Source organism: Pogona vitticeps, chromosome 3 (genome assembly GCF_051106095.1).
Source record: "Pogona vitticeps strain Pit_001003342236 chromosome 3, PviZW2.1, whole genome shotgun sequence".
In the NCBI taxonomy this organism is placed as follows: domain Eukaryota; kingdom Metazoa; phylum Chordata; class Lepidosauria; order Squamata; family Agamidae; genus Pogona; species Pogona vitticeps.
The window spans coordinates 22,334,906-22,350,441 of NC_135785.1; the positions used below are offsets into that span (position 1 = coordinate 22,334,906).

Consider the following 15,536-nt stretch of genomic DNA (forward strand, 5'->3'; position numbering starts at 1 on the left):
TCCTTTTGCACTACAAACTAATGACAGTGACAAATGGCACATCCCGAAAGTGCACACCCTGTTAGTGGATGATTGTGTCAAATGGCTTATTGAGACAAGTGCAGCAGCCAAAATCTTCATCTGTACAGAAGCCAGTTCCAGGGCAGCTTCAGCAGATGAGGTCAACAGAAGAACACATCCAGAAGCAAATCATATTATTCCTTATTTACCCTAAAGCAAGGGTAAATAAGGGGTAGAAATGCTATGTTGATATGATATTCTGTGTCCGATGTGTCATGTCAACCCTACGCTGAGCAGAAAGAATAGTGTTGTATGTTGGCCATGTTATGTGTTGAGAGAAAACATCTGGAAATATCTTAGCAAGATGCCGGGAGAGGGGGGAAAAGAAGTGGGAGCAATAATAATGTGCCGTAGTGGGGAAAGGCAGAAAGCAGAGCTGCCTCTCTGCCTCTAACCATGGCAAATAATATACAGGGCCAACACAGGCATACCTCTATATGTACCTCCATACTACAGTCGTGTCCCACTGGATGATTATCCCACTCTACGACGAATCCGCTTTACATCTACGTTTTTGTGATCGCTTTTGCGATCATAAAATATTTTAAATGGTTTTTTTTTCGCTGTGCGATGATCGGTTCCCTGCTTCAGGAACAGATTTTCGCTTCACGACAATCGGCAAACAGCTGATTATCGGGTTTCAAAATGGCCGCCGGTTGAAGAAAATGGCCCCCCCACTGTTTTCTAGGATGGATTCCTCACTTTACAGGCACCGACAATGGCCACCGTATGGAGGATCTTCGCTGGACGAGCAGGTATTCAGCCCACTGGAACGCATTGAACGGTTTTCAATGCGTTTCAATGGGGTTTTTTTATTTTGTTTTGACGACGTTTTCGCTCTACAGAGATTTCGCTGGAACGAATTAACGTCGTCAAGTGAGGCACCACTGTATAACACACATGAATGTGCCAGGCAGGAAAACTGAATCTCTTTGCCCTCTCCTTCCTCCTTGGAAGTAACAAATAATACACTTACCTATAAGTAGTTGTGTGGGTGTAATAAAATGACATTTCATAATTAACATGCTCAGATGTTTAGTATCTGGCTGTGGAACCAGAGCTTGCGACTTCAATTGCCCGCTGTGCATCCTGGGATAAAAAGCCAGCCTGTGTAACCTTGGGGAAGGTGCACAGTCCCAGGATGTTTTGTTTCATCTCCAGATATTATGAAGAAAATACTCAAACCAGGCAGTCATCTTACTTTATTAGTAACTGTTTCAAAGGAATACAATTCAGTTAGGTGTACAAAAGCAACCAGATAAGTGGTTAAGCCTTTTTTTCTTCAGTACACTAGTGATAATTTATAATTTCTACATTAAAATTTCCAGTCCGTTCAATTTGCAGTTCATCTTGAATTGACTTTTCCTAAATTTATGGATGTGTTTGGTAAAAATGATCACAGGATGTTTTAGCTACTAAATATAAGTGTTTTCTAGTTACAAGCCCATGTTGGTGCTAGCTCCAAAAAAAGGTGAAGAATGGTGAAGTTCCAGACTTCATTGGTGCCTGCATTAATATAAAACTAAATTGATACCATAGTATAATACTTGAATTCTGGCCACAGACCTAAAACCTGACATATTTCTAGAGTCATCCTACAGTCTATTGCCAAACAGCATTTCTATGACTTCCCTTTTATGTGCTGGTAGAAATGCCATTTCTGAGTAGAAGCCACATATTTTAGGGCACTTTCTATGAATTAATATATGTTTATTAGAAGTATAAACACACAGTCTGTGATTTAGTTTATGAAATATGTTTCTTTATGATAAACAAGAGTGAAAGGAAATCTTTCCAAGTAATTCAGATTCACATGCCACATTCATATTAAAACATCCAGCATTTCATCAGGATATAATAGGAAGCCTGAAAATACACTGTCATCTTCAGCACTAACATAAATCCCATTCCAGTCTCGTGTGACCTCAAGCCAAACTTGATCCCCTGCATTTAACTTCAAAATGGTAAGAAAGGATGCCTGGTCTATCTCTTGGCCGTAAAGAGTCTCCCGGCTTCTGACCATCTTCTTGTTCTGACATATGATGCTGATTCGGGCTGGCCGCCCTCGTATTGTCATATGGTAAGAGAAGATGTATGCCCCGGCAACGGTGCAATTAAATTTCCCCGTCAATGGATTATAATCCCCTTGGTCGTTGTACATGATCTTGTCAAACTTAATCGGGATGTTGGGAGGCGGAAAAGGCTTGGACAGACCAACACTGAAAGCTGATCTTGGCAAACTTGGGGTCTCGCCACTCGAACCTTTGGGGCCGCGAGCCCCTTTCTTCCCGGGAGCTCCCCTAATACCTTTGGGACCAGCACTTCCTTTCACCCCTGGGGGCCCCATTATCCCAATGAGTCCTGGATCACCTTTCTCGCCTCTAATACCAGGCTCACCTTTTTCTCCCTTTTGCCCATCCTCACCCTGGCCACCTTCCATCCCAGCGTCTCCTTTGATTCCCTTTTCTCCTTTGAGCCCCAGGTCTCCTTTTTCTCCTCGTTCTCCCTTTTCACCAGGATCTCCATAGTAGCCCTTTTCACCAAGGTCCCCCTTTTCTCCTTTCTCTCCATTTTCTCCATCAATGCCTGGCAACCCCAGATCCCCTTTGTCTCCTTTCTCTCCTTTGGTGCCATTCTCACACATCTCCCCCTTAGCACCCTTTTGACCTTTGGCTCCAGGCAGCCCATGGTTTCCTTTGTCTCCTTTAAATCCCATTTCACCTGGAAATAGCAAAGACAGAAATACAGGGTCACAAATAAAAATCAGCCTCAAGTGATATTACCCTGCTTTGTGCATTCATTGGCTTACCAAGTCCTTTCTGCAATGGGGGAAGCAGAGCCTAGAGAAGTTACCAGAATCCTGTCAAGTACAGTGGTGCCTCGCTAGACAGTTACCCCGCATTACAGTTTTTTTGCTATACATTGGCTTTTTGCGATCACTATAGTGATTCCTATGGGGGAATTTCACTGGACAATATTTGGTCCCTGCTTTGCAAACCAATTTTTGCTAGACGACGGTTTTGACAGCTCCCTCCACGCTCGCAAAACGGGTGTTTTCGGGACCTAAGCTTCACAAGACAGCAATTTAAACAGCTGATTGGCAGTTCACAAAGTAGCTTTCCTATGGCCGATCTTCGCTAGACAATGACGATTCTTCCCCATTGGAACATATTAAACAGGTTTCAATGCATTCCAATGGGGAAAATGATTTTCGCTAGACAATGATTTCACTAAACAGTGATTTCAGTGGAACGGATTATCATCGTCTAGCGAGGCACCACTTGTAGGTGGTTGGTTGAAATGGAAATCCTATTGGGGAGTTATGGCAGTGCTAAGTTGTAGTTACATAAATTATAGTGAATCAACAAATTGCTGCATCAAGTTACACAACTGGCACATGAGCAGGAATGTGTGCAATTAACTTCAATTAGTGGCAGTTCACTGCCACAATGTACATGGTTACACTTAAACTAGCATAAATCATCAATAGGAAGCTGGTCTAAAAGTATTACAAATGTCTGCTGACTAGTGGCATGCATTTTACTACATAAGAACAAAAAACAAAGCCAAAACAGAAGTACTGTGGCACCTTTAAGACTTAAAAAATGTATTTCACTGTGAGCTCTGCTGGACTATAGACCTGTTCTTCAGATGCATGGGTGAAAGTTTACATAGTGTGAATGCTCACACCGAAAAAGATCTGCTTATCTTAAAGGTGTCATGGCACTAGTTTATTTTTGTTATTTGCTGTTGCCATATCTTCAAAAATTCCAGTATGTGACAATCTCTGGCCATGAAGAAAGTTGTGTCATTAAAAGTTGAGACATTATGGATAGGCCATCTTTTTAGTTTCCTTATATATTTGTTCATTCATGGGGGGGGGGAATGCATTCTAGGCAGCTAGCAAAAATAAAATATAAATTTAAAATGTTTAAATTAAAGCATAACAAATGATAAACAAGCTTTTTTAAAACCAATTATAAAAGAAAGAGACAACACAAAACCATTTAAAAAAACTTCAGTAGCAAATTATCTCACATGTCAAAGGCCTGGCTGTTTCCCCCCCCCCCCCAACTCTGTGACCGAAATCTTATTGGAGATTTATGCCAGCATATGTTTAATTCAATGCCAGTGAACTGCTGCTAGTTAAAGAGCTAGTATTTGCATATCTGGCCAGTCAACTAGGTTGTACAACTGACATGCAACTAAAAATGTGTGTGACAACTCATTAATTAGGGCTATTCACTAATGAAACGTATGCAGCCAGATGTATGCCAATAGGATGTTGACTTCTTTTGGCCAACAAAAGGATGACTGAATGGGAGCCAGCATAACCTCCTTTGGCATGGAACAGCCACCAAGAAGGCTCTGGCTCCCTGCCCCCTCCAACTGTGCTTCCAAACACAGGAAGTCTAAGAGAGAAGTGCTTTCCTTGAAGATTTTAAAAACCAGACAGAAGTTCATGAAAGAATATGGTCTTTCAAGTGTCCAAAAGGTATGCAGGGCTTTAAAGTTCACAACCAGCCCTTTAAACGGTGCCCAAGAAGAGTCCAAAAAACCAGAGAAAGGATTGAAACAAGAAAGAGTCAGTTGCTCCCTGTAGCTGAGCTTGGCCAACAATATGGCCACAACATTCTGAACTGGCCAAATATCTCCAAACACCTTGCAGAAGTTCCATTGTCATACCTTGTTCTCCTGGTTTGCCCGGTTGTCCTGGGCTTCCATTTGCTCCTGGGTCACCATTTTCTCCTTTATCCCCTACAACACATTTGTGATGTTGTTTGCAATGTTCGTGTTCAGGGACATAACCACATTTCACAATGTTAGTTTACCTTCAAACAGTGGTGCATCTCAATGAAAACAAACTATAGTAGATTCAGTTTTATGAATCAAATTGCTGCCTGGGTCTAGAATAAAAGATTCCCAACTCAGATGTAGAACAATTCTGAGTAGTTGGCCCTACTACTAGCCTCTGCATGTCCATCTGAGGGTCTGAAAACAGCATCTGTGTATAGGGTTAGGCATGATTAGAGGCCTTGCTTTTTACCATCCAAGGAATTTTACTAAATGGCAGAGTGCAAATTGCTAGAATAAAAGGGATAATTTTATAGGTTTCTCATTCTATGAAAAAGGACCTTATATGCAAATGCCATGGGTGTAGACTTAAGAACTCAAGAGCAGCCCTACTAAGTCTAGTATTCTGGTTGTACTGCAGCCAACCAGATGCTTATGGGAAGCCTACAAGCAAGACAAGATAGCAATTTTGCTCCTGTTGTACCATCCTGAACATATTGCATCTCATCAGTCTTGGAAGCTAAGCAGAGCCTGTTCTCACTAGTACTTGGTCAGGAGACCACTAGGCAATACACTACTAGAAATTTCCAGGTGGGAAAGAATCCTTCCTCGGAGTCAGCAACACTGGACCTAGATGGACTAAAGGTTAGACACTTTTCTATGTTCTCCAACAAGCAGTATTCACAGCCACATTACCTTTGATTGTGGAGGCAGAGCCCAACCCGTTGTAACTACTTGCCATCTATAGCTCCATCTTCTATGGATTTGTATAATCTCCTGTTAAAGCCATCTAAATTAGTGGCTGCCATGTCATTTCAGTGCAACAAATTCCAATTGTACACAAAATTAAGGCATTCGGTCTCTTTCCATCAAACATCATTGGATGACTCCAGACTCCAATATTATAAGAGGGATGGAGAAACATATCTATATTTTCTTATTTTCTGCTAAACACATAAAGATCTAGAGCACAGAGAACCAGTTCAGTCCCAATTCTTCCCTGACATGCATCCATTGTCTATAAGAAAAGTGTAGTGGTTTTCTCTTTTTGTGCTCCAAACTACTCATGTTGTGGGGAAAACTTCCATAAATTTGTGATCAACAGTGTACTTCATTACACTCCTTACCTTTGTCCCCTTTGAATCCTCTTGAGCCTTGTAGTCCAGGTATACCTGGTGGACCAGGGAGGCCTTTTTCTCCCCTCTCTCCTTTAAGACCTATTTTGAAAAGACTGAATCAGATTTTTTTTTTAAAACTGTTATATGGTACGATTGATAGAAAACAAATTATGGATAACCCATTCATAAAATGGCAGAAAATTATTTCTGGAGCAGCAAAATCTCTTGTAAAACCATAAGGACTCAAGGTCAAGCCAGCCTTTAAGTGGGGATAGGTATTGCCTGTGATTAACCCACATGTCCATCCACAACAGAATTTCTTGAGATTTTAATGCTTCAGCAATCAGCCACAGATAAAGCCCGTGTTTAGCTTCCAGTGATCAAAGCACAATAAATATAAAATACACAACTGAGAAAAATTAAGTGCTATGACAAGCACGCTTCTATCAGTACTTGAAGAAGTATTTCCTTTAAAAATACACTAAATGTATCATCTGCTTTGGCCCTAGCACATTATGGCATGAGGTATCATAATCGCTGGTCTACAAACATTTATGTCTTCTATATTTCTTTAGGGTGCATTAAAGTGTCATAAGACTTGTTTTTCTGCCGTGAAAAACTAACAGAATGACCATCTGGAAGCAAATTGTATGAACACAGATTATGAGTAGGAACTTGCAAGGGAATATTTAACTCTGCACTGCATACTGCATTCATAATCACTATTGTTAATAAGTGATGTTGCCATTATCATACTAGTATGACTCCAAAAGAAATGGAGATACTGTTAGCCATGAAAGGTAAACAGAGCAGTGCTCAGATTATTTGGGGGAATGCAGAAGACCTCGAGTCTTCTGATTTACTGTTATCGAAGGTTAAAAGGAGGTGATGGCTGGGTTAAAATTGGGAGTTGAGGTAATGGTTTTTAATGACTCCCCCACCCCCACTTCCTGCCTCAAAATCTGAGGACCAATTTAGAGACAACATACCTCCACAAAATATTAGTGACAAAAGAAGAGTACTGTCTTTATGTATTGCCTGTGTGGACTTTTTGTAAGGCCCATCAGGACATTTCTTCAATCTTTTTGGTATAGAGTCTAGTTCCCAGCCTTGGGTAACCCAGATCTTCTTAAGCTGCAATCCACAGAAGCCTTCACCACTAGCTCTGCTGGGTGAGGTTTCTGGAAATTGCAATCCAAGAACATATGGGTTACCCAAGAATGGCAACCACTGATCTAGACCAAGAATATGGCCCACCAAATACAGAACTCCCAAAATCTCTTACCACTGACTATGCTGGTTAGGGATCCTTGGAGTTGCAGCACAACAATGTATGGAGGACTCCAATAACCTGTCTCTGATCCAAATGTTCAGTACCTTGATCAAGTCACTCCACCCCTCTACCCAAGACCTTGCATCCTTTACAGAAGTGGTCACCCATTGCTTCATTCTTTTTCCCCCTTGCATCATACTTGTTCCAATCCATGTATTTGTGTCTGCAACAGAAATGGCAAAATGCCAACCACAACTATTTGGTAAGACAGTACACATTTGCCGTCACATACCAGGTATTCCAGGTTCTCCAGCTTCTCCTTTCTCCCCTGGAATTGAGGGGCAGCAATCACAGCAGTTAAAGAAGAAGTCAGCTGAGTCAAGAGTGAAGTTTTCAAATGGGAAGAGTGTGGTGGCAGTCCTGAAGGCATAGTTTGGAGTGGACAACTCCGTTTTAATATCGCCCATTTCACTTTCTTCAGTAAGGAGGCTGTCTTCAGTGAGCGGTTCATCAGAGGCATCCAGATTCTCAGTGGCTTCCGTTTCAACAGCTTTTATTTTTGTAAACTTTGGCAATGGGGTAATTTTGCCCTTTACATTAGGATCAACTGAAGTCATTATTATAATGAAGACGGCACAAAGCAAGTGCATGTTCCACCTTTTTTTTTTCTGCAGGAAAAGATGGACACAACAGTAACATATCTCTAGACCATTTGTAGATTGTACAGTCAGCAGCTTATGACCCTCCAACTACTAGCAGACTTTAATTTGCATCACCTTCTGTTAATGGGACCAGTTGTGAGGGATTATGAAAGGTCAGCAACATCTGGGAGGCCTCTGGTTCCCCAACCCAGGATAAGATTTCACCCTTGAGCAAAGGAAGGGTAGAGGCTGTGACCTTCCAAATGCTGAGCTAAACCCCCATGACCCCCCAGATAGCACAGTCAATGGCAAAGATTGATGGGTCTTGCTGTTCATCAGCATCTGGAAAATGATATAAAACCAACTGCTGGACTCAAGGGAAGGACTGTGTCTTGAGTATATATGGCTTGGCATCATTGTTTGTGCAATCAAGCAGCTGTCTGAGCAACAAAACCAGACATATAACAGCTGATACGTGGTCAATATGGTGAGCTATAAATTAGGACGTTTGAGTCTCAGCTCGGCCACTAACTTGCAAGGCAGCTGAGGGCCTAGCACCACTCCTTCCCTCTGCCTCACTCCTTCCCCACTTGCAAGAAAGGAATGATAATACTGCCTTCCCTCCAGGGAGGTAAGGATGTCAACAAGATAACGTGTGGGAAGGTGTTTAAACAGTCTAAATGCTAAGGCCTCTGTCCAACTGGGAACCCTTTTATCGTTTTGTTTTGTTTTGTTTTGCATTTGTTGTAATTACCCAGAGTAGTGCCTCAGCACTAATGGGAGCAGGAAATAAATAAATAAATAAATAAATAAATAAATAAATAAATAAATAAATAAATAAATAAATAAATAAATAAATAACCAACCAACCAACCAACCAACCAACCAACCAACCAACCAACCAACCAACCAACCAACCAACCAACCAACCAACCAACCAACCAACCAACCAACCAACCCTTGACTGTAGCAGCCAGACTTCTCACTGGGGTGAGAAAATATCTGCATATTTCCCCCACTCTGGCTGCCTTGCAATGGTTGCCCGTTTGTTTCCGCATTGATTTCAAAGTGTTAATGATAACATGTAAAGCCCTAAATGGTTTAGGACCTCAATATCTAGCGGAACTCCTCCTCCCACCTAGATCTACCCGAATCACTCGTTCTAGCCAGGAAGGGCGGCTGAGGAGCCTAACACCAAAGGAGGCCCAGAGAGAAAGAACAAGAAACCGGGCCTTCTTGCCAGTGGCCCCTCACCTTTGGAACAGTCTCCCCCCAGAGATCTGTCTGGCTCCCTCACTGGGTGTTTTTAAGAGCAAACTTAAGACCTGGCTCTTTAGGCAGGCTTTCCCTCCTGTCATCACTTGAATATTTTTCCCATCTTGAACTATATTACTACAGTTGTTTTAAATTTTATTATATTGTTTTTATTTTATCTATTATTGTTAATCACCCAGAGTAGACTTCAGTCTGGATGGGCAGGGTATAAATTAAATTAAATTAAATTAACAAACAAAGAAACTTGATAAAGTAATCCCACTCAACCAACGGAATTCATGTACGTGTCAGCATTCCAAACTCCCCTGGATTCAGTGGCCTAGTGGAATTCTAGTGGGATTTGTATCGAAGTGATTATGACAATGAGTCCCTTTTTTCTCTAGTTCACATCTCCTTGTCTATAGCGTACCACAGACTGATTTGCACCTACTGATCTGTGATTAAACTTGCAGGTGTAAAGAATGGCCCCTTGTGTGCAAAATGTAAATTGTACCTCGAGGAGATTGGAGGTCATCATTGACACATGTCTTGCTAGGTAGGACCATTGTATAGCACCACAGATCTACATGGGGCAATTTTACAGCACCTTGCTCTTACATAAGCAAATACTTGTACTCACATTATTGTCTCATTTTACAGGCTCAGAGAATAAGAGGACAGAGAGGGAGGTGGGCCAAAGTTTTTGTACTTTGGGGCAGGAGAGGAGAAGAGAACAAAATCTCTGGTAGCCAAACAACAGGATGCTTCCTCCACACTCCAAACTTTTTTTCACATGACCTCCACCAGCTTGGAAAAGTTACTCTTTTAGATCACTTTTCCCAGAATCCCAAAGCTAGCATGCTTGTGGAGAAAGTAACACTTCTGAACTCTGAGTTACTTTTCATGAAATAACACACTAGCACATGGTTACACTGCTCCTAGTTTTACTTGCTTGTAGCAAACTAAACAATGGCTCACACTACACAGTTAATGCCCACTCCAACTAATTAAACATTACTTTACCCTACATACATCCTTATGTACAGCTTTCCCTTATCTCTAATAGAACTGGCCCACACCTAAGCCAGTGCTGGGGACGTTTAAAATATATTTTCACACTTCACTCGCTTACTCAAGCCCTACTCTTTCCCACATGAGATAAGAAAACTTTTCCATGAGCTAGTTAATTGCATGACTACAAACTGTCAAAATGTACAGTACTACCTGCTTCAGGGATGGTGCCATTTTTAACATCATTTTTATCAACAAGTCCCAATTATTTTTGCCATAATAATCACATCCTCTCATCAGGTAAGTCCTATTTCTCTGATGTTCACATGCATCTGTTAGGTTTGGCGTTGGCCAAATTCTGTATTTTGTTTTGTTTATTATCTTGAGCAAAAGCAAGACCAAAAAAAATGGTTTTCATTGAAACTGAATACAAAAAAATCAGCAGATTTTCTTTTTAATGTATACAACACCAACTATTTCACACATTACACAGCATCAAATTCAGCACTGCCCCCAGGATCCATTTTGCATGTTAACTAAAGATAAACCTAAGTTTATTCCTGAACATTGAAACAAAGATTATTTTAAATGTTCGTTCATGTACAAGAAACATGGTGGTGTAGATGTGAAGATATTATGTTACTTTCATTATTATCTGAGGAGAACTGTTGACTTTGTTGAATCTGACCATTTGGAATTCCTAAACCTTTTTACCAAAAATACAGTAATAGTAACAAGATATAAAAGACATCATCAACATCCAGCATGAGGAAATTTTGCCCACTGCAATATATTAATAAAAATGTTATTAAAACATGGAGGGGAAAATCTGGTGTTTAAGCATGAATGAGCAAGAACATTCTGAGATCTGAAGACCATTCATAGTAGTTTACTTAGAGTGCTGCAAAATTGAGTCTCTATCAGAGATAATTTGATAATAACTATCAAGTCAAGCACAATTAAACATGTTGAAAGGTTTTAATAAGAAGAAATAAATGGGAGCAAAATTAGCCACTTTGTTACTCAGTGCATTAAGAAGGTGCAGTCTTTTGTGGAATATACATTATTCTTCAGTTTCATAAAACTGTCAAATCCATTTACTTCTTGTGGAGATCATTCGTTTAGGAAGGACACTAACAGATGGTTTGCAGACCTTTCCTCTTTGGAAAAACTGGAATTGTTTCCTTTGAGAAGTTATCTGCAAGAACAGGCTCGAACAACTTGTTAACAAGCCACCATGTGCAATGTTTCTTTTTATGGCCAGCTACATTGCTTTCAGCTTTCAAATATAAAGGGCACTCACATGAACCTCTTCACAATTTCAGTGTACACATGAAGGGAAACTGATATGTTGGGAGAGGTACTGGTGAAATCACTGCCAATGCTTCTTGATGGTTACATGTTCACTGTTAGTGAGAAATGGGCCATGTGCCCTCAGCTATAAACATAAAGTCACCCTTCACATCAGTTTGTCTAATATGCATCCCTGTAGTGCAATATATTTCAAAGATACTGAAGTTAGCACAGGTGAATAGCTCAATGGTTTAGCTATCTGGCTGTGGAGTCAGAAGTTGGGAGTTCCATTTCCCACTGTGTTCCTTGACAAGACCTGGACTCAATGGTCCATGGGGTCTCTTCCAGCTCTGCAGTTATAAGATTAGGTAAACAAAACTGAGTGATAAGTCAGAAATTGAGAGAGAAAGAACTATTTCTCAGCTTAGAAACAACAGGTGCATAATATTACAGTAGGGCTTTGAATATGCTGGAATATCAGGTTTTTGGGGTGGATGTTCCAGTAGGTGTGGGTGTGGAATTGTTTGTCCTATCACTCTATCAATGGATAAGTTAGTTGTTCACCCAGAGTCAAAAACATAGTTCATATTCTCCTGAACATGTAACAAGGAGAGAAGCTACCAAGGAGAAGTGTTTGTTTGTTTATTTGGGGTTTTATTTTGTTTGTTCATTTGTTCGTTTATTCACTCATTTGCTCGATCGCTCTATTTTTATACTGCCCATCTAACCCAGTGGTTACTCTGGGTAGTTAATAGTACAAACCACCAGTCCTCAAATGCATGATAGACCCTCTTCTGAGATATTTTTCTGCACATAACTGATGAAATACATGGAAACAGCTTATTTGAGAAAAACTGGATTAATGACCGGGCAAAAATGTGATCTTTTTTGTATCTAGACTTCCTAAGAGTAGTCCCATTTGGACATTCCTATAACCCCAGTGCACAGTATTGAAATGACCAACCTTCTAAAGAAGTAGTTCTCCTCATGTGTAGATATTTGACTTTGATCACTTTTACCACCAAGCTAAATGTTTTATCCCATTTAGTTTGGTAGTAAAAGTGGCTAACATCAAATTATCTCAGCATGAGAGAAAGAAAATCTACCCACTTCTACACAAGGCATCAAGACTTGTATTGGGTATTGATTTTAAAAAAAAACAACTAGTTACTGTACCATGAGACTTATTTTCCAAAAGAGGCTTTCAATTATTGCCCAAACTTAATTGACTGCCATCATTGCGTGCGCAAAAGTCCACCCTGCTTACTTCACATATCAGTTTGCCTCCACCATTGTAAGAGGTCCTCCTGCCAATACACTGATAATAAAACACCCCCCTCAAGAGCCTCAGTTTCAGTGTAAGCCAAAACCCAAACAAGGCAGAGGCTGGTTTTTGGTGTGTGTGTTTTCTTCTCTCTCTCTCTCTCTCTCTCTCTCTTTCTCTTTCTTTTTTTTTAACAAAACTGGCATCAAATTGAGGCAAGATGCAAAAGGTTACATGGTCACTTTAAGGAAAGCCCTGGTATGTTCTGCTCCCCTCAGCTGAAGACAATTCCTCGCATTTATAAGAGCTCGATAACCCAAACAATTAGCAAGGTAATGGCCTATGGGGCTTATTGAATCAGAACACCAATGTAAACAGGAAGGATTCTTTGGAAAGTCTTATGACTATCAAAGGCTACATCCTGGCAAACAGAACAGTAAGGGTGAAATGCCAGGCTTAGCAAACAAAAGGAGGAAAGCCTAGAAGCCTCAGAATAGTCGCTTTATTCATGGGGGTATCATGGAAACAGAGTTGTGAAACATATAAAATATCTGCAAAGTCACACATACTTCAAGAAGTGCCAAGATGCAGCAGTCCTTCTAAGTATCAATGGCTATACAATGATGTTATTCAACACACATGTTTTACCGCCCTTGGCTTCCCCTCCCCCTTGTTATTTTTCAAATATTATTATTATAAGCATGCTGTTTATGTACCACCTCATAGCAGTCAAAGCACTCTCTGAGCAGTTTACAAAGCTTGGTACTCATTTTACCAACCTCGGAAGGATAGAAGTCTGAGTCAACCTTGAGCCGGCTACCTGGGATTGAATCCCGGGGCATGAGCACAGTTTTAGCTGCAGTATAGCTGTTTAAATACTCCGCCACGAGGCTCCTCAAAGAATTCTATAAGAATTCCATAAGAACTTTTCAGGCTTCAGAAAAGAAAGGAAAGTGCTTCAAGTTAAAGAAGTATGTTATCCCCATATCTGCTGCCTGATATATATATTTCCTGGCACTGCCAGCTCATTATTCATTATGTCCCAAACCAATCACCGTCTGATCAAGCTCAGCTTTGTTAGTTATTGTTCTTTTTAATGGTTAAGAAAGCTAGGGAATCTATGCATGCTAACTCAGAAGCAAACTTTGAGATTTTTGCTTTCTTGGACTGTAGCCACACTGGATGAGTATTCTGGGAACCATAGTTCAAAAAAAGCAACTTTTCCGAGATCAAGAGTTAACCATCCAATTCAGGAGTAGCTAAGCAAGCCATGGAACATCCATCCATAGCTTTTTTATGATATCCAAACCTGCTCTAAAGTTTGTCTTTTGCCAACAAGCCAGAGTCATAAGCCTTAGCATTCATGATATATGACCCTGGCTTGTTGGGGATGAGGCAATCCAAAGTACTGGAATTAGAGATCACAATAAACAAACAACAGAGGGGAAGGTCCATGGTTTATTTAGCCACTCCTATTGGTTATTGAATTAGAACACAGATACGAATTTCCTTACCAATTTTAAAAATGAAAACAAGATTGATAAGGATGACTGTGCAAATACTGCAGCTGGTAGCTTTAAAACTTAACATTATCTTGTTTTATTTGTTTCATCTATTTAGGTGGATAGTGAATCAGCACACCACAAATCTGGCACCTCAGGTAGCCATTTGCCACAAATCTGGCCTGTCTGCATGCCTGCCTTAGGTAAAACTATTATGTTGTTATTTGCCAACAAGTTGAAACAGATTTACAGCAACCCTAATAGTGCTTTCAAGGTAAGTGAGATATTTAAGGCGTGGCTTTACCAGTTATGCACCCCCAGTGAGTTTCCATGGCTAAGCAGGGATCTGAACACAGGCCTTCTGAGTCCTTGTCCATCATTAGAACACACTGGGTACCAGTGGTTAAAACTACACATATTTTAATACACCTGTTCAGCTCTCTAGATAGATTGTAAAATAAATCCAGGTCTGTAACTCAGATGGAGCAACTGGAAATTTGCCTCTGGGCCACAAAACTTTAATTCAAGTCTGGGTCACAGCTACCTTGTTCCTGCACCTGACTCATAGGAAGGTACTCTGGCCAACTTAGTCATCATTGAGAATGACACAGTTGCTGCTGGCTTTACAAGGTGGTGAACAAAGCATTTGCCTAGTTTGGGCACCTTAAGCCTACTTTCAGCCACAGTAGAAGTGGTATAGCCTCCAGAGAAAGGGAAGATCAAGCATGGGCCCCCACTGGGGGAGAAGATGACCACTTAGAATATCCATTCAGTCCTTTTAGACAGAGGATTTGATAAGCATCAAGCAAGCTGGCTCAAAGAACTAGAAAACATGCTGCCATAATCAAACTAGACTACCTACCCAAATCAGGTATGATAACCCTAATCAACAGCATTAATCATCCATACCTCACCCTACATCAGGAACAGGCAACCTTGGCAAGTACAGGGGGCCGGTTTTCTCCACCCCGGACCCTCTGAATACTGCAGTTGCCTCTAAGACAACTCCAAAACAATCAGCAAAAGTAGAACTGCTTGGAAGTCAGCCTTTAGGTTTGAAATACAGAGTCTCTCTTTTTCTCTCTTAGTGTGTGTGTTAAATAGATGAGGGACCTGTCCCAGATTTAAAAGACAAAATCATTGCTCTTGAAGAATTCCATGAGCTCCAGATAGGGGAGTGCAAGGGGAAAAAGGATGAGCTGGGGAGAGGGGGGGCCTTCACCTGCCATTGACTGACAGCAAGAGTGGGCGGCAAATTCTAGAGGTAGGAGGCTGCATGATCCTACCCAAGATGTTGAAGGAGTGCTGCCACATAGACCAAATATT

At 40.8% G+C, this 15,536-nt stretch overlaps 1 protein-coding gene and 1 long non-coding RNA gene across 3 annotated transcripts in view; both read right to left on the reverse strand.

The window, feature by feature from the left end:
* Positions 1–15,536, reverse strand: part of LOC144587781 (uncharacterized) — a 244,065-nt gene that overhangs the window by 151,035 nt on the left and 77,494 nt on the right. The window lies entirely within an intron of this gene.
* OTOL1 (otolin 1) lies at positions 1,258–13,688 on the reverse strand. The gene is made up of 4 exons (XM_020791834.3): positions 7,538–13,688; positions 5,982–6,071; positions 4,747–4,818; positions 1,258–2,781 (listed from the first exon to the last, which is right to left on the reverse strand). Exons 1-4 carry the CDS (start codon positions 7,893–7,895, stop codon positions 1,883–1,885), a joined length of 1,419 nt encoding a protein of 472 aa, XP_020647493.3. The 5' UTR covers positions 7,896–13,688; the 3' UTR covers positions 1,258–1,882.

What these genes read in the sequence shown, in the direction of transcription:
- OTOL1 (XM_020791834.3), bottom strand. Translation starts at nt 7,895, where the DNA reads ATGCACTTGCTTTGTGCCGTCTTCATTATAATAATGACTTCAGTTGAT. An exon ending in TGGAGAACCTGGAATACCTG is followed by an intron (nt 6,072 to 7,537) that starts GTATGTGACGGC and finishes TTTTCAAAATAG; the next exon opens with GTCTTAAAGGAGAGAGGGGA. An exon ending in GGGCAAACCAGGAGAACAAG is followed by an intron (nt 2,782 to 4,746) that starts GTATGACAATGG and finishes TGCTATTTCCAG; the next exon opens with GTGAAATGGGATTTAAAGGA.